Raw genomic sequence first — 24,002 nt, forward strand, 5'->3', positions numbered from 1 at the left:
CGGTTTTTTTTAAAACATGGAGTCCAACATAGTTACTCATGAGTCAACCAGACAAATATGAGCGATTCACACCTTGTTTATTGGGATGTGAGTGAAGGACCATGATTCCCGCTTCCACATTAAACTCCCTCGCTTTCCACATCCGCCATTACTCTTTGTATACCTTCTTCTTCTTCCTCAAAATTCAAACCGATTTCCTTCTTAATTCAAACACGTAAAATTTCCGTTTTCCAAATTCGATAATGTAGGTATCCAAATTTCAATTTACGATGATTCAGAAGCAGTTCGAAACGACGATGGTGAGAAGGAGTCCGATGAAGGCATGGTTAGGGTTCCAAACTACAACGGTATTACTCGTGGGTGGAAATCACACCTCCTCCAGGTTTTGTACTCGCTAAATCACACTCCAACTTTTGTCGCTATTTGATTTTTCGTAACTTTTACACGTCTTACTTCAATCGATCACAACATATTTCGAAATGGATTTCAAAGCCTTAAAATGGCAACTGATTCGCGTGGCATTAACAAGGCGAATGATTCTAGGGAGTTTATGTTTTGTGTTGGCTTTGGTTATCGTTTCATTCACTCGTATCAGTCGTATGGCGTTTGAAATTCGAACGAATGAACCGATCTTCGAGAATTTCGATAAATGTTCCTTGGATCTCAACCTGTTTCGATTCTCAAACATGAAGAATCTGACTCGTGGTGTGATCGAAGAGTTGATAAACAAGGAGATGATTAGCCTCGATTCACGAACATTATCCATAGGCGAGGGTTCAGATTCAGATTTGTTAACACTTCGAGAATTAGGAATCACAAACGCATTCCGAATCTCATCGATTTTCCAGAATCAAATCGATCATGAACTCGACTTCAAAACAAACTATTTCGATTTCATCATGTGTAGAATCTACCATAAGGTTCCCATTCCACCTCTTCTCGTTCTAGAAACCGAACGCGTTCTAAAACCTGGTGGTATTTCCGCCATGCTTGTACGTTTCTCCGCTTTCAACATGGGTAGCCTGGTAAGATCCGCTACACCAGTTTCATTACTCTTGAGAAGGTCTGAAATCCTCCATGTTTGTGGAATCGGATCATTTGCACTGATCGTGTTCAAGAAACGTTTAGATAATGTCGAATTTTTCAAATATTATAAGCTCCCAAACGAATGCTCATCCATTTCCAAAAACAAACCCTACATGCAACACATCGAGCCTCCCATGGATCAAAACTTCAACGAGGTTTCTTACTTGCCAAAATTCATGAACATTTCATCAAGCAACAGGTTGATTTACATCAACATGGGGACAGACGAATCGGAGTTTGAAGCTAATTATCCCATCGATCAAAATGAATTCAATGTGTTTGTAGTTGATCATAACGTGTCTGCTTTTTCTAATTATGTGAAAAAGCGTGGTGTGACATTTGTTTATCATCCGGGTCTTGTTGAGGATGATGAAAAGATTGGTACTAGTGTTGACAATGGTGATTATCTTGAAGCTCCATTGCATGAAGAACGATTTGAGTTTATTAACTGGTTTAAGGAGACTGCAAAAGATGGGGATTTTGTGGTGCTTGTGATGAATGCAGGGGTTACACATATCAAAGTGTTGTTTGAGTTATTTGAAAGTGGAGCGATTTGTCGTGTTGATGAGATGTTTATTCGATGTTTGGATGGTGTTGATTGTGTGAATAGTAGATGCAAGGATTGTTTGAGCCTTTTTATTGGTCTTAGAAATGCTGGTGTTTTTGTTCACCGAAGGCCAGTTGTTTAAAAATGGTTGTTTCTTGTTGTATGGTAAATAATTCAGGTCAATATAAGACCATTGTTTGTAGGTGTGGATTCGGGATTTTTTGTATGTTATCATAACAAATCATTTTAAGTGGATTCATTAAAAGTAAAACACAGTCTCTTCTTTTATGTTTTAATTACAAAATAGTTTTCTCAAGATACACATGTGTGATGACTTTATCTTTTTTAGCCCATCAAACGCTAATTGTTTATGCACCAAGTTAGTTTGGGCTGGGTTTTTGTGTCCTGAGGCCCAGTTGTGTGAATCTCAATTCTTAATTCTCAAAATAATAACATAGATGTAAAAGAAAATACGGAGGTCCAACATATTTCAAAGTTGCTTGAACTTTAAACTTCTAGTTAGAAAGTAAAAGTTAACTGAACTTTTTTTTTTTTTTTTTTTTTTTTTAATTTTTTGAAGATTTCTGTTTTTATTTAGTTAAAGTAAAAAAGAAATGGACTTGGATGTATAAAGCATATGTTAAAAAAGGAAAAAAGGAATCGCACAGCAAGTAGGAATGAGTGGTTTTAAACAGATTGTTCATAACATAAATAGACAAAGTACTTTTAGCATTTTCAGCTTTAAATTCTAGTTTTTCGAGAAAAAAATTGTATTTGAAAAATCTGCAATTAAACCACATTGTAGTCCTTACGATTTTTTTTTTTTTTTGAAAGAATTTATTTATTAGTAAGATTCAAGTCTAAAATTATTTATTTGTCCGCTGTAAAGTATTTTTAATGTGAACATTGATTTTATATCTAGAGAGCATTTTAAGCATTCAAATATTACCAACATATTATCATAATTATAATATAATTTGTGAGGAAAGTGGCAGCTTTTAAGAATTGTTTAACCAAATATTCTGTTTATTCATTTCACTCTTAATTAAAATATCTTATGACTTAGACTATTTCTAACCATATATCATTTTTTTACATAATGTAGCAGTGCCTTTGTATATCCTAAATATAATACTTATTCATTATAATATTATGTAATTATAAGTATATAAAATGTGTTTTGAATATACTTTTTTTTTAATGTCAATTTAATAAAATAAATCCTAATTCAAATTACAGCTTTACACCAAAACAAATCTTTAATATATACTTAATTATTTTCTTTTTACTTTCTATTTATATCTTTTTTAGGTAAAAATATAAAAAGTATATTTTTTTAAATCTGTAACAATTAATTGTTGTATATTATTAATTTGAATTAGGATTTATTTTATTAAATTGACATTTTAAAAAAAAGTATATTCAAAACACATTTTATATACTTATAATTGCATAATATTATAATGAATAATTACTATATTTAGGATATACAAAGGCACTGCTACACCGATTTAGGGTGCCCAATCCTTTGATTTTAAAAATAAATAAATAAATAAATAAAACAGATTATAAATTATTAGATGGACATCCTTATAACTAATAAAAGGTATATTTATAACTTTTGAAATTAAACCCAACTAATATATAGTTGTATCAGGAGGTGGTTAATAAACAAACAAAATCTTATTTATAAATATCAAAATATATCTATTAGTTTTTGATCCGTTTATTAAACAAACTATATCAAAATTATGGATAAATTGATCAGCTAAAACCGAAACCGAAAAGAAATAATTCATTTTTAATTTAAAAAAAATCCAAACCACCAGTTTTTTTTTGGTTTCGGTTTTTTGTTTTTAATTTTATTTTCAATGTTTCTTCATTAGTATGCTGATAAAATTTAACAATAACAACAAACGACATACCAAAAAAGATAATACAAGTCGTAAATGAATCATTATCGTATGTTTAATGGAAGTCATAAATTCATTTGTACATCTTAATATGGAAGATGAGGAGAAACGCAATAGAGACATAAAGAAAACGGATTACTCTAGTAATAACAAAAATTAGTTTTGCTTGATTGTATTATCAACAATACGTTTATAGATTGTTCTTATGAAACATCGTTATGAACTATTGTAACACATTAATCAGGATTTAAAATATAAGTGTAACTTTTGGTATTAAAGTTAACAATATATTTATCGACAGCCGGCCCATAATCAAAAACTTTAACCCATTGATTTTTCACACCAATTAAATTATACAACAGTAAATTTGAATTTGGAACTAGTCGCTGTCTAAGGTCTGCTTCATGCCATTTAATATTGATATTTATTTATACTCCAATAATTAATTCTTTTAGAAATACGAAGTCGAAAATATAAATTTGAAATAAATGTCAACGTCTAGTCGTCCACAAAGGCTAGAATCACATGTAGATTGTCTACTCAAGATTAAAGATTTACGTCCCATCTCAGCTGTTGGGCCAACGAAGCCCATGTGATATACAAAATGTCAAAAACACCCCTTGAAAAGTTGGATTCGTTTCGAGTCTTTCAAACCAATTAAAAAGTCATTCCTACCCCTCCCATTTCTTTTGTCTTATCCATGATAGTAACCACTCATTGCCGGGTGCCACTAACCACTTTGCCCTCTAATCATAAATAAAAAAAAACCCGAGCCCACTTCAAACTCATTTTCTAACCCACCATCATGCCCACATGTTCCAAATTTTATTATTAAATAATAAATAATTCTAACTTTCCCATTAAAAACATCATAAAATCCAACAATTCAATCTAGATATGTTTTTTTATTCCTCAAATTATACACAACATAAAACAACACATAATGCAAATATATATATATATATATATATATATATATATATATATATATATATATTTTGACATTATTCAAGATTAATTATAAAAATATATATGGGATAAGATTATAAGAATATTAAAAAAAAGAAATAAAAAAAGGGCCTACATGATTCCATAAAAGGAATGAGTTTTCTTTCATCTGAGTAAAGATGAACTGTCAAAACACAGCTAATATTTGCCATATGAAGGACAATTTGGTGGGCCATAGGGGCTCTTTTAAACCCCCTCCACATGTTCCATTCAATAACTACAAAAACTTTGCTGCCCAAACACCCAATCACCTCTTTTTGACTTCAATCATACCCCACCCCCCACCCCTACCCCTACCCCTACCCTATTCCCCCCTTTGCTTCAAAACTAATTCATCATCACATTCACTATTCCAAATCTACCCTTTAACTCTAGTAATATAGTAAGTAGTAACTAACATACATGATACACCTCAAAACAATTATACCTTTTTCCAATTTATTACCACAAATAAAAAAGTACACAAACGAAAATAAATTAAAAAAAAAAAAAAAAGAAAGTTAATCAGATAAGTTGAAAGGGTGACTAAAAACGTGTAATTAGGGATTTGAAGATTTGGAGATAAGTTTAAGAACCCATGACAGCGCAATTGTAAACAAACACACCAGCATGTTCTTTCACACCTAGAATCTTCCAATCCAAAATACCATTTTTAACCCCGGATTTAGGGCACCATGAATTAATGACTATAGCTTCACCTTCAGGTCCACCTCTTTGTCCACCCACCACCAAAAGTTCATCCCCACAAGCCCTAAAAGCTAACCCCCAACCATTAGATGAGTCAGCCCTAACTGGAAGTCTACCCAAAACACCCCATAAGTTCTTAATCTTATCATATTTCTTAACCATATTGCTTAAATACTCAACTGCGTATAACTCATTATCAACAACCGCTACAAGTGGTGGAGCTTGGGCTGCCCGGTTTACATTCGGGTACATACCCGGGATTTTCCTCCATTTTTTGGTTTTGAGGTCGAACTCTTCACCACAGGTTAATGAATCATTAGGGCTTGTCATTCCTCCTATTACATAAAACTTTCCATCCATGAAGAAACCTGAGCATAATCTTCTAGGGGAGTGCATGTTTGGAAGCATTTCCCATCTACCTGTTAATGAATCGTATAACTCGGCAGATTTTAGAATGTTTCCGTTTTGATCGCTACCTCCTGCAACAATGGCGATTGTTCCTAAGCTTCCGGACGCGAATAGACACCTCGGGTGAATCATTGCTTCGCATTTCACCCAGTTTCTATGGATTAAGCTGTATTTCCATATAGCAAATTCGAATAGTTCACGCCCGAAAACTAACAATTCACTACCTACAGCTAATGATTCTTTGTCTGCGTGGTTGAAACATTCATCACAAGGGATTTTGGGAAGCCTCATCCAGTTTTTGGTGATTGGATCGAATGCTTCCCAACCTCTGGGATCGCACACCATGTATACCCAATGCTCTATGATTCCGAGTTGCTTTCGGAGCTCGTAGAGGTAGCCTGTTTTCATGAGGGAATTGAATCGGATGTTTAAGCAGGAGAGTGAAGCGTAATCGAATCTACAAGCCCAGGCTAGACAAATTAGGGCTACATCGTCGTAGAGTCCAGGAAGAAGAGAATCATTGGAGGTTTGATTCAGTCGTCTATGGAAGAATTGGAAATCTCCTCTCTCGTTGTTCATGTTTCCTGAGAACTGAGAAGAAGTTGTTTGATCTTATGAAAAGTACTTAGCAACTTCGGTTGGAATCTTAACGATTTTGCTCATGATCTATCTTTGCAAACTAAATTATTCTAAAGGCGAACAAGTTAGCTACAGAAAATCAAAGCCTGCAGTTTGAAAAACTACTATACGTCATCATCTCAACAAACTAAAATCCAAATTTGATCTTTCCAACTATTCTTCATCCTATCCGTCAATTAAGGCCAATCATAATTTCCTGAAAAAGCCCCAAACGAAACTCATCGGAAATCAGACAGAGGAAAGCAACTAAGGCAATACACATCAATTCGGCCTCTTCAATCAATCAAAATCCATGAAAAGCTCAAAACCTCTCACTCAATTTTTTAAATATAGCGAATTAAAATCAGATGTTGGAATAACCGAGATCAAAATACAGAAGCGGCATGAAGCATTAGAATCTAACCGTACAACGATGACAGATCCCGGCGATTAGAGTGTCACCGGAGCTGATAAAAAAATCTGATCTCGGAGTCGGATGTCAGGCAGGCGGAGACGCCGGAGATAACTGTTCATGCGCAGACATCTCGCCGGAAACCGAAAGGAATCCTACAGATATGTGTGATTCTGTGTTGGACAGACGGATTGAAGAAGGATAAAATGGTACGTTTTCTTATAACTAAGAAAAACTGAAACTTGTTGAGAGAGAAAATGGACTGAAAGTGAAAAGGGGTTTTGTCGTTTGACAAAATGTTCTGTTAAACCCCCTTAAGTTTCATTTATTATAAATTAAGTCCCTTTATACTTTTTTAGGTAATAGTCTGAAGCATTTATAAAATCCAACAATAAAACTAATATTTCTTTCTCTTTTTATCCTTTTTTATAACAAAGCCACGTGGGTCACTTTAAAACCATATATATTCAAGTAATAATGGGTTGTCATTATTCACCCTAGCTTGATCCTACCTTAAATGTAAAAAATGCTAAAAATCTAACTTGCTTACCTTAAACAAAACATTTACACAATGAAATCTTTTTCTTAATCAATTCTAATTTTCTTAGAAAACTAACATTTTTGAAAAATCTGATAACATAACCTTTTGTTTTAGAAAATTAATTTTAGGTTATCTTTGACCTAAATAACTCGCTGATAGATAATAATATGTTAGCTTATAAATTAATAATATTAGATAAAGAATAATCAGATTTTTTAATATATGCTTTAAGTGTACATATAAAAATCATTAACTATTAGAAATATTATTATAATTAAATGTGAAGTATATTAATTATATGAAATATTATTTATAATTAATATATTTCATATTTTCAATAAAAAATATTTCATATAACTAATACATTTAATTATGGTAATATTTTTTACAATTTATGTTTTTTTATGTTTGCTCTTAATACATATTAGAAATTTATAAACTAGATTGCAATATAAAATAACATTAATTGACATTTAGATATATAACTAAAACAAAAAAAATAGATATAATTATAACTTATTTGAAATATTTTTTGGAAAAGCTTTCTAAACTTATCAAATGCTATCTTAAAATAATTTACTAAAAGTTACCTTATAAACTATATCATAAGTCAAAATAAGTTACTTGTATAATTTTACTAAATAGTAAATTATAATACACAATATTTTTTAGACATACACAATAATTTATGTATTATATGATTGTATAACATAATTTGTACAAGTTGTAATACAACTGTATAAATAAATAACTTCTTATAGTATCACAAATCACTTCCATTATTTTATTTTGATTTAATATATACCATTGACATATATAATCAATCATAATTTGGGATTAACAATGTTTTCCAAAATATTTTATCCCATTGTTTTCTTCTAATGATAATCATTTACACCATTTAAGGTGTTGTTTGTTTTTTCTGAGGCAGAATGTATGCAGTCTGCGAACCATATTTGCAATAGAAGGGGTGGATCAAACGTCTGCAGTCTGAAAGAAGATTATTTGTTTTTAAACGTTTGCAGGCTGCTAGAATAAACTAAAATCTAATTAAACCGATTTTTTTAAAACTTAAAAGAGTTCGTCAATAATTTTATGAGTTTATTATATTTAATTAACAAATATAGATCGACTTTATGTATTATTGTATAAAAAATTTTAAAAAAAAATTGATACAAATTAACATATATATTTGATAAAAACCAACAAATTATTGTCGCAAAGATATTTCAAAACATTGTAATTAACAATAAAAGAATTTAACACATAAAATGGATGAAAAGAAACTTTGATTTTAAATAAAATTTTCAAAATTTTTATTTTACATTTTCAATTAAATTAACTAACTAGCCACAAATATTTATCCCAATATATGAATTATATTACATTAAATAATGTTTTATAAAACTTGGAACAAAAAATATAAAACAATATTATGATTTTTTTTCATATCTATATAAACAGTTCTAACGACTATTGTTGTAATTAATTTTTATTAATAAATTTGTCACACAAGTCATGATTGTGTTGTTAAATATTTTTTATTTAAGTATTGTAACTTTTTTTTCCAAATTGTTTATCTTAAATAAAGTGTGAATAAATCTAAGTTAAAAAAATAATAATAATAACTGAGATATATATGTTTTTTAGGTTCGAAGATGTCTGAAGAGGTTTGAAGACTCTGATTTACATCTGCACCAAGAATATGACGCATAAACCTTTTTAGGTCTGTATTATTTAAACAAAAACAAAAAAACAGTCAGCGAAGCTTCATGTATGCGCGTGGTTTACACGACGCGGAAAGAAGAGGTCAAAAAGATTTGCACACAAAAAACAAACAATACCTAAATGGTGTTTAAAAGTTAATTTAATAAACACAAGACTTTTAAATTTATAATATTGTTTTCTTGAAGCTCTACGGTTAATGAATATAGTATATCTATATGAATTATATTTTCTTATTCAAGTTAATCATTTTTTTTGGAGAAATTTACAAAAATATTCATTTACACTAATGATATTACAAAAATAGCCAAAAAAAATCGAAATTACAAAAATAGCCACTAATTTCGCAGATGAGAAGGTCCCATCTGCGAAATGGGCTTCTCATCTGCGAAAGTTCAAGTGCCTAAAGCACAACTATGCTTTAAGTACTTGTACTTTCGCAGATGAGAAGGCCCATCTGCGAAATGGGCTCTCATCTGCGAAATACCATCGATTTTCACTATAAAAACGTTTTTTTTTTCTTCATTTTTCACCCTTCTCTACACAAAAACTCTCTCTAACTTTGGGCTTATCTCGGAATTTTGGCTAGTTTTTGAAGAAAATTGAGGATTATGTCAACAATCCCGCAAATATGGTTAGATTTTAACTCTTTTAATGTCAACAATCTCTTTATTTTATCATTTGTTGTATTATTTAGTGTTAAAAAAGGGTAATTTTGTTGTGTTTGATAGTTTTAATATTTTTTTAGTATACTTGTAGTTTAAATGCAAGTAGAGACAAGTAGAGACTGCGTAGATAATGTTTACAATTTGTTATTTTTGTTGTTTTTTTAGTTGTTGTATAACCTGAAATCTTGTATATTCTAATTGTATAGTTGTTTATATAAAGTGCAAAATAGTCGTTTGTATATATATTTGTCGTATAGGTATAACATTTGTATAAGTTGAAAATTTGTGGTATATATATTGTTAGAAATTGTTTGTGTTTGTCGTATAAGTAAAACATTTGTATAAGTTGAAAATTTGTTGTATATATATTGTTAGAAATTGTTTGTGTTTGTCGTATAAGTAAAACATTTGTATAAGTTGAAAATGTGTTGTATATATATTGTTAGAAATTGTTTGTATTTGTCGTGTAAGTTGAAAATTTGTATAAAGTTGTCGTATAACTTGCAAAACTGTTAATTTGTTTGTCGTTTTATTTAAAAAAAAATTTTTGTTTATATGGTTATAAAATGTTAGTTTTAATTAGAAAGATAAAAATTGTTTATATATTTGTCGTTTAACTTGAAAATTTGTTTAAGTTGAATATTTGTCATTGATATATTTGTCGTTTAAATTGAAAATATGTTTAATAAAATGTTTATATAATTATGTATGATATTGTTTTCTATCGTTAATATATTAGTTGTATAACTTGGAAAATTGTTTATATATGTGTATGTTATTGTTTTTTATCGGAAATATATATATTAGTAATTAAGAAATTGTATTTGCAGTTCGTAATCATATATTTTAAAAAAAAAAAAAATTTAGTTATCTAATTTGTTTTTGTGTTTTTTCTGCAGCATGATTTTAGTTTAATGAATACGAAAGCCTTTGCGAACTTAAAAGGCTGTGGCGGTAACATATGGGAAGTATTTGAAGTTTTAGATGATGCCCGACGTGCTATTTTCAGAGATACCGTCTTTGGTTATTTTATTGATGTCCCTCGTTTACAAGGGGACGCATTATTGTTTCATAAAATGTTCCTTCATCAGATCCGGTCGGACCCTGTTTTATATCCAGATGGAATAAAACGTTTATATTTTCGAGTAGGCAATACGAAAATGGTGTATGGGCCGGAAGAGTTTTGTTTGATTACCGGCTTCAATTTTGGGGAGCATCCAAAAAACATTGGGAGAAAAGGGTCAGAAAAATTAATAAGCAGTAAAAAAAGATGTTTACTGCGTGAACGGCTATTTCCAGACCATACTAATAGTTCGGTGAAAATCGGCGACCTGAAAAGTTTAATTTTAAATCGAACATTCCTAGCACTTGACGATGTTGATGCAGTTAGAGTATGTTTGATATACATTTTGTGTGAAGGTTTTTTGGGTAAAGAAGTTAATGATCGGGTGCCACAAGATTGGTTTTATTTGGCTAAGAATTTGGATCTCTGAAATAGGTATATTTTGTTTACGTTAAAAATTCTATTTTATTAAAGTTATAATTTATATAATAATCAATTTTGTTTTTTTTGTTTTGTTAGCTTCGCTTGGGGTAGCTATCTCTGGGATTTTACCTATGTTGACCTTGAGGATACATGAAATAAGATACATAATAATTTATTAGTTTCTGAGGGTGGTAAAACTTTAAAGTACTCCGTCTCAGGATTTACGGCTCCAATAAGGGTATAAAAATTTTCTTATATTTAAATTGTTTTATTGTTATGTTTTTTATTTTAATTTTAACTTTTATTACTGTAATTGTAAAAAATTGTAGATATGGATATATGAGATGATTCCGGCTGTTCGTGCATGTGGATTTGCATCGAGAAAAAATAAAGACTTGCCTCGGATGAAACGATGGAGCGGAACAAAAAAATTAAAATGGGTTGACGTGAACAAGATGTGGTCAAAGATGCAGGTTTAAAATTAATTCGTTTATTATTAATAAAGTTGATTATTATACTTTTATATGCATTTTTAATATGTTTAATTTTTTAGGCAGGACTACCACCAAGACAAAACATGCTACCGGGTGATGATGAGATGACATCTTTTTATTATATGTCATTTCAAGAGTATGTATATGGTCAAGGGAAAGCAGTTCCATCCCCAGTACGGGACCATTTTAGGAGACAAGATGAATCTTCGTCTAGTATGTCGTCCAGTGGTCGCTCTCATGGTAGAGGTCGGGACAGTGGGAAACACAAGCTAGAGGAGGTGTTGAAACGGCTACATGCACTGGAGCAGCATGTGTTTATGAACCAACAAGCTACAGAGGTTTTTGTTGAAGAAGTGAATAATGACCAATTTTGGAGCGACATTTTTTATGATGGTAGGACAAAGTCACAAAGAAATTATGATGAACAGGTTAGTTACACGCTACACTATTTATTAAATTTTATTAACATATATGAATACATGTGTTCATATTTTATATTTGAAAATATAGGTTGTACAAGATGAAGTGATGAATAAAAACAATACAACTGAAAATGTTTTTGGTGATACTCAAGACGAGAAGGTTGTTATAGATGTTACCTTTACGATTATAATAATTACTTTTTATTAAAGTGTCTTTTTTTATTGACTAAAAAGTTATATTTTTAATGTAGATGTTGGAGGAGAGGAATGAGTATGCGGGGAACAAATTTGATGATGATGTGTTTGATGTAAATGATTATAGTGGAGTTAAAGAGGTTATTATAGTTACATTAATATAAATATTTTGTTTATTTAGATATTATTGCTTATTAAATTATATGTATTTCGTTATTAAGTATAAAGTATTATTTTTAATGTAGGAGTGGGAGGAGAGGAATGACAATGCGGGGAACAAATTTGATGATGATGTGCCGGACGAAGACGAACTAATAATAACGGGAAATGTAGATTATTTTCATGATGATGATGATGACAAAGAAGTTACACCCGATAAACCGAGGAGTCGAAAACCATCACAATATTTGTGCCCTCCTTACACCGAGGTATTCGTTTTATTTATAAACCGATGATTTTATGTTTTTGTGAATTATATGAAAGATATAGATTTAAACATTTCAATATTGTTTTTAGTTGCACACGACACCGAAGCAAAAAAGAAGAACAAAAAAGAAGGTTGATATGAAATCAACAAACCCCGTTCCTCCTCCAGTTTTTGGTGTTGCTCATGACTTCTCCATGTTGCGCCTGCAACCATACGTAGCAGGCGGTGAGGATGTCATCCAAAATTATGTATTGCATTCATATGATGTCCAACATCGTTTGTTTAATTTCGTGTTAGATAAAGATTTTTGGAGCTCATTGTTTGGGCATACACACGACGGATGGTTGGAGTCAGCGGTAAATTAATTGTTAATTAATTCTTTTAAAAGTTAATTGTTTTTTAGTCAATAACAAAAGTATCATGTGTGCAGCATATAACCATTTGGTACCGACTTTTGATGGAGAGACGGTTTGAGAGCGACCGACATACAATAATGCCTCCAAATTTTTTTGTTTCTCATGCTTTGGAAGAAGGACAGGACTGGAGGGCGTTTATGGCTGGTATTGCTACGTACCCCAACTTCATGGTTGCTTGGTGGGATGTTGATACGGTAAACTTAATAGTTTATATTGAAAATAATATCGTTTTTTTGTTATTAAAAATAAGGGACATTCTTTAAAACATTCCATGCATTTAAGTGGGTAAACTCGCTACCATCATATTCAAAACGGTATAATTCCAAAGCCACCTGCCGTAGAATGTCTTCATCCGTATTTGCATGTTCATTATCCAACTCGTTGTAAATACGTTGAAATTCTTTCACCTTCATTTTCAAATCCAGAAACTTGGCTTTGACATCTTTTCTTCTTCGATATTGACTACGCCCCATTAAATGGTGAAACAAATGACAAACACGAGACCAAAATGATCCAGCACGAACTTGTGGGGGACCCGGTGGAAAATCCTCCTCTACAGTTATAATCCAAGCTTGAACCAAAGCGACCTCCTCTGCGTTCCTCCATGTATGTGGTGAGTCCATAATTGCAGGGAGGGAAGTAATACGAAACAACTACAACGCATATTAAAATCTATTTATAACGACTCCTTCATTTCCTGATGCAATGGCTTGTCAATTCAAGCAGCAATGTATTGTGTTGTCATTCGACCGGGGATGACTTGTCAACTCAAACAGTGCTCTGTTATGTTATTAGTATAGTACACTGCATTCGTCAGTTAATTTTGACTATGAAATGCAGACATATTAGAAGATTGGACTGCGATTTTGTGTAGAAACTACTATAAATTGACCTTATGTTACATAAATACTTTATTAAATAAACCAATACAGTTGTTCAAATATTGTTTTTTATATTCCACTCTCTTAGTTTCAATCAAAATGAGTTCTATATCATGGAGCAATGAAGAGTTCTTGGTTCTTACACATGCTTATATTCATGTGTACGAAACAAGCAAGTTGAACGATCCAATGTTTTGGACCCGTTTAACCAATATTTTCAATGCTGAAAACCAAAGGGCTACAAGAAACGATCGTGACGAACTAGACATCTTAGCAAGATGGTATGAAATGAAAACCGAAGTTCTATTATTCAACGATCTTTATACTAAAATTGACGACACTCGTTTAAATGCTACTGAGGAGGTTATCTTGGAAGCTGCTAAGGAGGAATACAAGTCATTAAGTAACGGGTTGGAATTCCAGTTTGAAACCCCTTGGAATATTTTGAAATATATCCCGTTTGTTTAAAATCTATTTTAGTTTATTATTTGAGTACTAGGTTATTTTCATGTAGTAGGTTATTTTCATGTATTTTTTATGTATTTCGTATGTATTTCGTTTGTTTAAAATGTATTTTAGTTTATTATGTGAGCAACTCGTATGATTAACTTGAGTTAATAAATGGTCATTGCATTAGTTATCACAATATATTAGAATACATTAGTAACAAGGATTCCATGAACCATTAAAAACATCACAACAATTATATGAAAAACAATGACATAATACGAACAAAGCATTAACGTAAAACACAAGTCCATGGGTTATTCTTAACACAAAATAGAGCCGTCTACTTGAAATACTGTTTATCTCTAACAACCTTCCAAACTTCCTCATATTCGAAGTCTCTGCCGTCATGCTGACAGATGTAAAACTCTGTAACAACTTCCAAGAACTCTTCTTCGTGACGATAACGAACATTGTTACGTTTCGCATAACCACATGCTCGATTGAACCATGTCACTTCTTCCTTTACACCCGTCCACTTAGTAACAACATCTGATTTTTCTCTTTTTTGCCCTTCTCCCATCTCATGGTTAAACAAAGATGTGATGCGACTCCATTCATCACCAATTAGGCAATGCGGGGGAGCAAGTAACGATACACCATCCTTAACACTTAGCCAACATCGTGTTAGAACTAACACCTCGTTTGTCGTCCATGGCCTTTCAGAATTGGAACCAGGTACTTCATTCGAAGAACTTGCTGCATTCGACGACATTTCTAATAATGGGAATTCGTTTCGTTTAGGTGATTCGGGTGTTTGGTTTTTAGATCTTAAACATCTATTTATATAAGTAAATAGACTATGAATTAATACTATGACTACGAAATGGTTATATTTGGACTACGATTTTCAGCTTTATGCAGTGTTTTGTCATGTCAAACTGTAATTTATCTCTTGTCCCTTAAGGGCCCCACTGTTATGTGCAGGTTACTACAGTGACTTGTCATTACTGTTTATCTCTACAGGTTACTACAATGTTTTGTTATGTCAAACTGTAATTTATCTCTAGTCATTTCAAAGTTGGACTTGTCATTACTGTCTAGTTTAATACAATATCGACTTTATTATGACTTCCTCACATAAAATCGAAATTTGCTCATGCAACGAAGTAGATTGTTATTATTGTGATTCAGTAGACCCTTTTTTTACACCACTGAAAAACGGCTTGCTGAGAAGGATGAGCAGTTGATACACATTATGGTAAAAAAGGATCGTTTCGAAGACAAAATGAGAATTAGGGATGACTATATAACATGGAGAAAGATAAGTACCCGTTGCAGTTCCCTGAGTTTTAAAATTACTTACAAATTAGGTTGCAAAAGGATCGTTTGTTGTTTTTTTAAATAACATGTTGTAACTGTTAAAAAAAAATCTGCAAACTATATTTTTTAATATAAAGCCTTCACTAATTGATATAATCAACAAACTAAACAAAAATATGAAAGCATAGCAACGTCTTGAAAGATTTAATAAAAATATTACAATACATAATAAGTTAATAACTCGTCATTACTCTTCATTTCAAGGATGTTTTATATCAAAATCAGCGTTATAGGTTTGTGAGCAACTCGCTGAACCACCAATATTAAATGCCATTTCTGCAGTAGAAATTATGTGACGTGCTCCGCTACCAAACACCCTTCCAGTACAATTATTTCTCGTGTGTCCAATTTGACCACATGTAGAACACTCTTTTATAATTGAACCCTCGCCTTGGGATGGAATGCGGTCTGTGTTTCTTGGCCTGCCTGGCTGACGTTTATCCATTATTGGTGGCTTAACAATCATCAAATCATCGGGGATCTCCCATTCGGATGGCTTTGGCAGAGGGTTTATTGATTCCTCATATGTTTTCCTCAGTGTTTCGGTAAAGTAAGCATTTAATGCATACCTCGAGCAGTCTTCGTAATTGTTCACTGTTAAACATCTTATGACATGACCACAAGGTATCCCATCAAGTTGCCAATGCCTACATGTACATGTCATATGTTTGAAATCAACAATCACATTTTGTGCCCCCTTTTTTTACCTCGCATTTCGTATTTGAGATCATGCGAACATCCCATTTGCTAAAACTTTTCTTGTTCACTTTTACAATTTTATCCGCCCAAGGGGTAAGAATTGTTGTTGCTTCCGCTAAAAAAAGAGCCAAAATGAAGAAGTTAAGATCAATAACATCAAAATTAATAAAACATTAATATTAAAAATTTACTTAATACCTGCAAAGTTACGTCTTTGAAACCACCATTGTTGCATTGTAGCACGAAAAAAATCGATCAACATAAGTATTGGCACCTTACGTGAGTGTCTAGATAATGCATTTATAGACTCCGCACTGTTGGACGACATAAGATTGTATCGGTTCCCTTTAAAATGTGCTCTGGACCAAGTTTCTGGATTTATACTTTTCAAATACTCCCATACTGGTTCTTTTGTCTTTTTCATAACATCCATGGCGGCATCAAAAGCATCAACTGTGTACGCCCTACACGCCTCCCAAAAAATTCCTTTAACCGTCTTACTCTTGCCGAATCTAGAGACTATGTTGAAATACAAATGGACACCACATATTCCATGATGAGCGTGAGGAAAAATGTTGGCAACGGATGGTGATATAGATGGAGACCTATCAGATATAATTGTAAGCTCCTGCATATTTCCTATGCAATCACGTAGTTTTTGAAAAAACCATGTCCAAGAATCGGTACACTCATTTTTGCATATACCATATGCAACCGGTAATATTTGGTTTTGTCCATCCTTAGTAACTGCAAGTAACATGGTACCTTTGAACTCGCTCATTAGGTGAGCTCCATCTACTACTAGGGTCGGTTTACAAAAATTGACAAAAGCGCGTACCTACAATACATTGTATATCTATTCAAATACACCAAAATAAAAATTAAAAATTAATATAATATGATAATACTAACCGAGCAACCGAGTGCGACGTACAAAAACTCAAAGCGATCATCAACATCTGTTTTAATATGTGTGACAGTACCCGGATTATGTTTGGCCAAGTTGTGACAATACGCCGGAAGTTTGGTAAAAGAATCCTCTTTCGAACCCCTTAACGACAACAATGCATATTGCTTCGCATGCCATGCCTGATGGTATGAGATATTGATATTCAATTGAGCATTCATATCATTAACAATTTCTTTTCCCCGATAAACTCTACTATAGTCTTTAGCCAAAACATCAGCAACATATTCACCCAAAACATATTTGTTTGCTTGTCGATGATTAGGTTGCAACAATGTTGAAGAACATGTGTGTACATCAACAAATTTATTCACTTGGAAAAGACCATCAGAATTTTTAATTGCTTTTGCTCTTAGTAACCAAGAACAATTTTTCGAAACACACACAGCTTCATACCTTGATTTGGTGGATCTACTTGTCCTCGTCTGGAAACCTTCTCGAAGATATTTTTTACCAATACACCGCTTTAAAAGTTCTTTGTTCTTAAATATACTCTCACATTGAATCTTTTGAAGATTCATGTCTACCATCTGTGTTGGGATATCTTCATTAATATCAACTGGCCATGCTGGTACAGGGGGCATACCATGAAAAAGGTTATCGGGAAACTTAGCTTTAACTTCATCACCCAACTCATCTCTATCGGAATTGCTTTGTAGCTCGCTTATATCTAAACATACATCACTAACATCAACATAATGCCCGTAAACATGATTTTTTTCATTTTTTTGACTTGAATTTTTTTTCTTTTTAGTTTTATCTACCACACGCCTATTCATAAGTTTAACTTCTTGTTCGGCAACATCATCACAACGACCACCCACATAATTAAGATATGCACCAACATCATCATCACCAACAGACTTGTAATTCTCAGGTTCCACATAGTGAATAGGTGAATAACTAACATTAACATTTTCAGCAACACTGTGAAACTGAGGTACACTAGGAGTACTGAAAGTACATATCGGATCGTTGCTCCCTTTATAACTGCATAAATTACCAACAACGTGGTTTCCAATTTCACCACCCCCATTAACCTCCTCAACTTCATCAACCACCACAAACACTTTCACAGCCCTTCCTCCACTACATTTGATTACGTTTATCAACATTCTAACATCCATGTCTTCAACTATAGCTATATAATAATTTAATTCAGGATGGTGGAAACGAAGACTAATTCTATATTTGTCTAACAAACCAATTTTGCTTCTTACCAAAGATACAAAATCACTATAACTAATATACTCAGAAAATATCAAAGCAAGTTCAGAAATACCTCCCTGTGGACATATGTATTCCAGATTAGTTCCATTAACTTGTCATCTTCCACCAGTTACAAGACAAACCATATATTCAATCATTTTTTGAGCAAATTATAGAGAGAGTTCCTAAACAAATAACAACCAAAATGATATTTTTTCTACAAAACTATTTATATAGCAACCTGATTTCGTAGTCAAAACAAACCATTTCATAGTCAACCTAAAAAAAAAAAAAAAACAAAAATAACAACGATTTCGCAGATAGAATCAGAGGATTTCGCAGATGGACCTATTCCATCTGCGAAATTACCCCTATATATACAGCAAAAAATTAAAAAAAAAAAAAAAAAGAAAAACCACCTGCGAAAGTACAAGCACCTAAAGCACAGTTGTGCTTTAGGCACTTGTACTTTCGTAGATGAGAAGCCCATTTCGCAGATGGGACCTTCTCATCTGCGAAATGGGTGGCCACTTTTGTAATTTCGATTTTTTTGGCTATTTTTATAATGTCATTAGTGTAAATAGCTATTTTTGTAAATTTTTTTTTTTTTTTTGTCTTTCACATATCTTGTCTTTTATTTGTATTTTATTATCGTAAATTTTGGAAAGATTGGCCTAACTACCGATTAAAATCCATATGTTTAAGAAATAAGAACACGTATTGACTTTTAAAAGTTGAAAATTAATTAATTGGTATGCAAATGCCATATATAGTTTATTTTCTAATTTTGCATAAAGTTTTAATTTAGTTTCTTTTAAAGAGCCTCAAATGTTTTTTTTTTTTTTTTTTTAATTTAAAAATTATTTGTCATTTTAACATCATTGGTAATTTTACCAAGTGTTCCAACCGTTGTTTGTTTGTTTTTTCATTATTTCATATTTTAAAAGAAAATCAAGTTTAAATCTTAGATTTTAGAGGTTGTTTGATAATATTGATGTTAGATCTTTTTAAGTTAAGGTTTGATTGAATCACACTTATGAGATTTTTGGCTTTTCCAAAAAGTCAAAAGTTTTAAAAGTTGTTTGGTAATTGAAAAAGATCTTTTAAAATAGTTTTTTGAGAAGAAGGAAAAGAAGGGTTTTAAAAAGTCACGTATGTGTGACTTTTGTTAACTTTTGCATTTTTTCTCTTTCCCCCCTCAAAACTTTAAACAAACACATTTTAAAACCATCTTTTAGAAAAAGATATAAATCAAAAAGTTCTTTTCTAAAAAGGACTTTTTAGTTTGAAAAGCTATCCCAAACACCCCCTTAATAACATATGGAACATATTAGATATAAAAGCAAAGGATTTTTTAATATGTGTTATAAGGATACGTATAAGAAGCATTAATTAAAATACTAATTATAAGAAATATTATCATATTTAAATATGATAAACATTAATTATGTGTAATATTACAAATATAAATATATTAATTATAAAGAATATTATTTATAATTAATGTCTATCACATTTAATTATTATGATAATATTCATAATAATTAATACTTTAATTAATGTTTTTTTTATGTGTCTTTAGGACACAAATTAGAAAATCCTTAAAAATGAATAAAAAAATTAATTATGATGTCATCATTTTAGCAAACTTAATAAAAAAGACGGATTTCTTCTGCGGTAGCACTATCTCACAGAGGCATTAATCTTGATTTGACTATATGTGGTTCATGCATTAACGGGTCTGAATGTGCCAACCAAATTATCATTAGCTACCCTTTTGCGGTAATGGTGCGAGTGATGATTTTCAGGTGGTGTGGGATTAATTTGAGTGAAGTAAACGAAGTGGTGGATATTGTGGAATTTGTGGCTAAATGGGAATACAATCCAAAAAAACGAAAGAGACTAATTGCAATCTGCTATGGTCTGATTTGGATGCTTTGGAAAAACAGAAATGAACGGTTGTTTCAGGCGAGATTCTGTAACCCACGTAAAGTTGTTGAGAACATTAAGTCCATGGTGTTTATCTGGATAAAAAATAGAGGCAAATGTGAATTTTGTAGTTGGGAAGATTGGATTGTGTCACCTTTTATTTAATGTAATTGTAAAGGTGAATTTTATAGTTGGGAAGATTGGATTGTCTCACCTTTTATTTGATGTAATTGTAATTTATTTACTGTCTTCTTTATTTTCATGTAGTTGGTTTGGAGCATCTGTTAGTTACTTGCTATTAAGGTGTTCCCTTTATAATGTAATTGTTGTCTCTAAAAAAATAATAAAAAAGATATCAATAACCCGTTATTCAATTGTTCTTATTAAACTCCATAAATAAAAAAGGCATAGTAGCATTAGTTGGTAACTTGGTATAAATAAATCCTTTTGGAAGTGGACGACTAATAGTTCCCCTAGAGTCTTGTTTGACGTAGTCAAAGTCACAACCCAGTAAAGGGTTTCACTCATGCACATCATTAAGACAAGTGTTTTTGAGATTTTATCATATTTCCATTTTAAGCCAAATAGTTTACAATAGGTCATCTCTCATCTCACTATTTCATGTACTATAAACTAGGTTTTAAACGACGTAACTTGATAGAAATGTCAAGTCTCAAGTTTTTTCGAGCTTTGACGAGCCACGTTGTTTGTAAGGTGTGACTTAAGGCCGCAATTGTGTATATAATTCATATTTTTATATGTATTTTCAATTATTATTTATTTTTATAAACATATATAAGGTCATGGGGTATGGTCACAATGTATTTACTAAAAAAGTAATATCACGTATGCGCCACATCACCCTCCACTACATGTTCACCACATATTCACTAGCTTTGGAAATGATTATCACTATACAATGTTTTTTTTGTTTGTTTTTTTATATATTTAGATTAAAATTAAAATAAAAAACTAAATTAATAACATAATTAGATATTTCATATTAAATAAAAAAACATAAAACATAAAATTTTAAATCTAGATTCCAAATATCAATAAAAAATAAAACTTGAAACCTAAATAACTAAAAACCATAGAAATTAAACATAAATATTAAAAACGTTAAAACCTAAAATCCATGCTTTTCCTGAACTTCTTTTTGGATTTTCAGAAACGCAACTAAATTTTCCGGGTCGATATCTGGTTGCGGCTTCATGTTTAAAATTTGATTATCGGTGAGTACTTGTTTCCGGCGCCAAGCATTCTCCGTTGACTCATATTTTTTTGTAAAAAACTTTGAGTTTTGTCAATTTTATCCGCAAGCATGTCTTCGTTAATCGTTTTCTCGCTTGAAGACACCACTTTTTTCCCTTTATCCCTTCCAGGTGATCGACGAAGTTTGACTTCCAGTGGACCCTCCCCTTCGGTCCCATCGAAGTCATCATTGAGGTCGACACCAAAACCCACATCAGACTCCGAAGTTCTTGGCTTTTTGTTGGAGCCGGTGGTCGATTCCGAATGCGAAGTCTCCGGGTTAAGGACCCATTTTGGACCCTTACGACAAAAATTCCACGCTTTTTGGTGGTCGAACGCTTTACTGCCGGTGGTAACTTTGAATTGTTGGCATGCGGTTGATAAAATATTGAAATCGTTGCTACCACTTTTATGCATATTTTTCAGATTTTCAAATATGCCGTTAAACTTGGTACACGCCGCTCGTAGTTCACGCCATTTTCCGTTGATCGCGTCGTACGTTCGACCCGTTTGCCTTCCCAAGAGCGAGTGAAAGTGATCTAAAACACGAACCCAAAAATTGGTTCCCGTTTGCGCGTTCCCCATCCTCGAGTCACACGATATAGAAATCCAAGCTTTAGCTAAAGCTTCCTCCTCCTCTTCGATCCAAGCTATTCCTCTTCTATTTGTAGCTTTTCTTTTTGATTTTCTATGCCTATATTGTTGTGTTTCTTCGACCCGGTCGTCCTCGTCGTTGTCCAAGTTTATAGTTGGGGATTGAGAACAAGGGACTTGAGATGGTTGTGTTTGGAATTGTTAAGATGGTTGTGTTTGGAATTGTTGGGGTCGAAATTATTGAAAACCCTGGAATTGGGATTGTGGTAATTGTTGTTGGAAGTAGTTTGGTTGAAATGAAATGTTGGATTGGGGATGTTAGCATTTGAATGTAACCTTGATATTGATCATTTTGAGTGGTTGGGGTTGTTGGGGTGTTTGAAGTGGTAGAGGTATTTTGATTTTGCTCCATATTTTTTAGAGATAATGAGATAGTAGAGAGATATTATTTGTAGACAAAGATGTGTTTTGTGTGTTTATGTGTTTGTGTATATATAGTAGAGGAAATACATTGGAAAGTTTTTTTTAATTAAACTAATGCTCAAAAAGCTTTAGCGAATCAGAATTCGCGTAACCGTTCATGATACCCATCAATCCGCGTCACATTCACCGGTAGGGGCGGTGTTCACGCTTGAATACCCCCTACATGTCAGCTCTTACGCGTCAAAATACACTCCATACCCCATGGCCTAAGTCAAGGTGGAGTTTTGGTAAAGCTTAGCGGCACATACAAACTATGGAACCTTGGCGTGCCATGGCGGAGCCATGGCGAGCTTTTTAGAACCTTGACTATAAACAATATTGCTTTTTTTTTTTTGGAATTTGTCTCAAATCTTGACAAACAATCTAAACAGTATTATCTTGTTGTAAAAGATCATAATCATTTATTCATTTGTAAATTCTTCGATAGCATCTGCATTTCACTAGACAATTCAATTATACTCAGAATATCATTGTATTTCCTCGTATTAAGTTAAAGGATATTTACCTTAAACACAAGCCTACAACTCAAAGGATAAATAATATCTGATGTTTGAAACAAAATATGTTGATGATTTAGTGTTATCAACATATTTTAGTGTTGATATTGCTATCGACATAATTTGAGTTCTGTATTCTATCTAAGATTGGAGGTGGATGGTGCACACTCGGAGTATCAAATGTGAACTCGTTAATACGAAGGGGTTTGTAGGCAGTGTTAGAAAAATAGAAAGTGTAATAGTGGAAATCTGGATTCTCAGTGGATCGTGTATAGACACTTTCCAAACTGATATTTCTACCCTATGCTCGGGTTACAATAAATCCAGTCTTGGATAATTAAATGGACATTCACCGTGTATAAGTTCAAAAATAGTCGATTTTCTAGTAACATTAGGAAAGGGCTGTTTTGTAATCTTTGTAAGCATGCATGTTTTACATTTTTCCAGATTTATGTCAAATGATGGAATAAGACCATCTGTTGACATTTCATGCATCATTCTAAAATTGGCATGACCCAATCTAGCATGTCAAATCATGGAGTCGTCAATTTTAGAAGAAGATGATGAAATAAAAGCAGAATTTTAAATATAATCTAGATTCAAACA

The 24,002-nt window shown here is 32.1% G+C and overlaps 3 protein-coding genes and 1 pseudogene across 3 annotated transcripts; 2 read left to right on the plus strand and 2 right to left on the minus strand.

The window, feature by feature from the left end:
- Nucleotides 1–479: 479 nt before the first annotated feature.
- LOC145006763 (uncharacterized) lies at nt 480–1,775 on the plus strand. Its single transcript, XM_078965819.1, has one exon. The coding sequence runs from the start codon at nt 480–482 to the stop codon at nt 1,773–1,775; it is 1,296 nt and encodes a 431-aa protein (XP_078821945.1).
- A 3,185-nt stretch (nt 1,776–4,960) lies between these two features.
- Nucleotides 4,961–6,228, minus strand: LOC145036889 (F-box/kelch-repeat protein At5g60570 pseudogene; annotated as a pseudogene).
- Nucleotides 6,229–10,518: 4,290 nt separating this feature from the next.
- On the plus strand, nt 10,519–13,994 carry LOC144998478 (uncharacterized). Its single transcript, XM_078958234.1, has 10 exons — nt 10,519–11,111; nt 11,196–11,337; nt 11,429–11,572; nt 11,653–12,021; nt 12,104–12,175; nt 12,267–12,350; nt 12,456–12,638; nt 12,727–12,993; nt 13,068–13,247; nt 13,479–13,994. Exons 3-10 carry the CDS (start codon nt 11,444–11,446, stop codon nt 13,527–13,529), a joined length of 1,335 nt encoding a protein of 444 aa, XP_078814360.1. The 5' UTR covers nt 10,519–11,111; nt 11,196–11,337; nt 11,429–11,443; the 3' UTR covers nt 13,530–13,994.
- Nucleotides 13,995–21,786: 7,792 nt separating this feature from the next.
- LOC145006770 (uncharacterized) lies at nt 21,787–22,407 on the minus strand. Its single transcript, XM_078965823.1, has one exon. The coding sequence runs from the start codon at nt 22,405–22,407 to the stop codon at nt 21,787–21,789; it is 621 nt and encodes a 206-aa protein (XP_078821949.1).
- Between the last annotated feature and the right edge of the window lie 1,595 nt (nt 22,408–24,002).

Source organism: Lactuca saligna, chromosome 1 (assembly GCF_052625555.1).
Source record: "Lactuca saligna cultivar CGN05327 chromosome 1, ASM5262555v1, whole genome shotgun sequence".
NCBI lineage: Eukaryota > Viridiplantae > Streptophyta > Magnoliopsida > Asterales > Asteraceae > Lactuca > Lactuca saligna.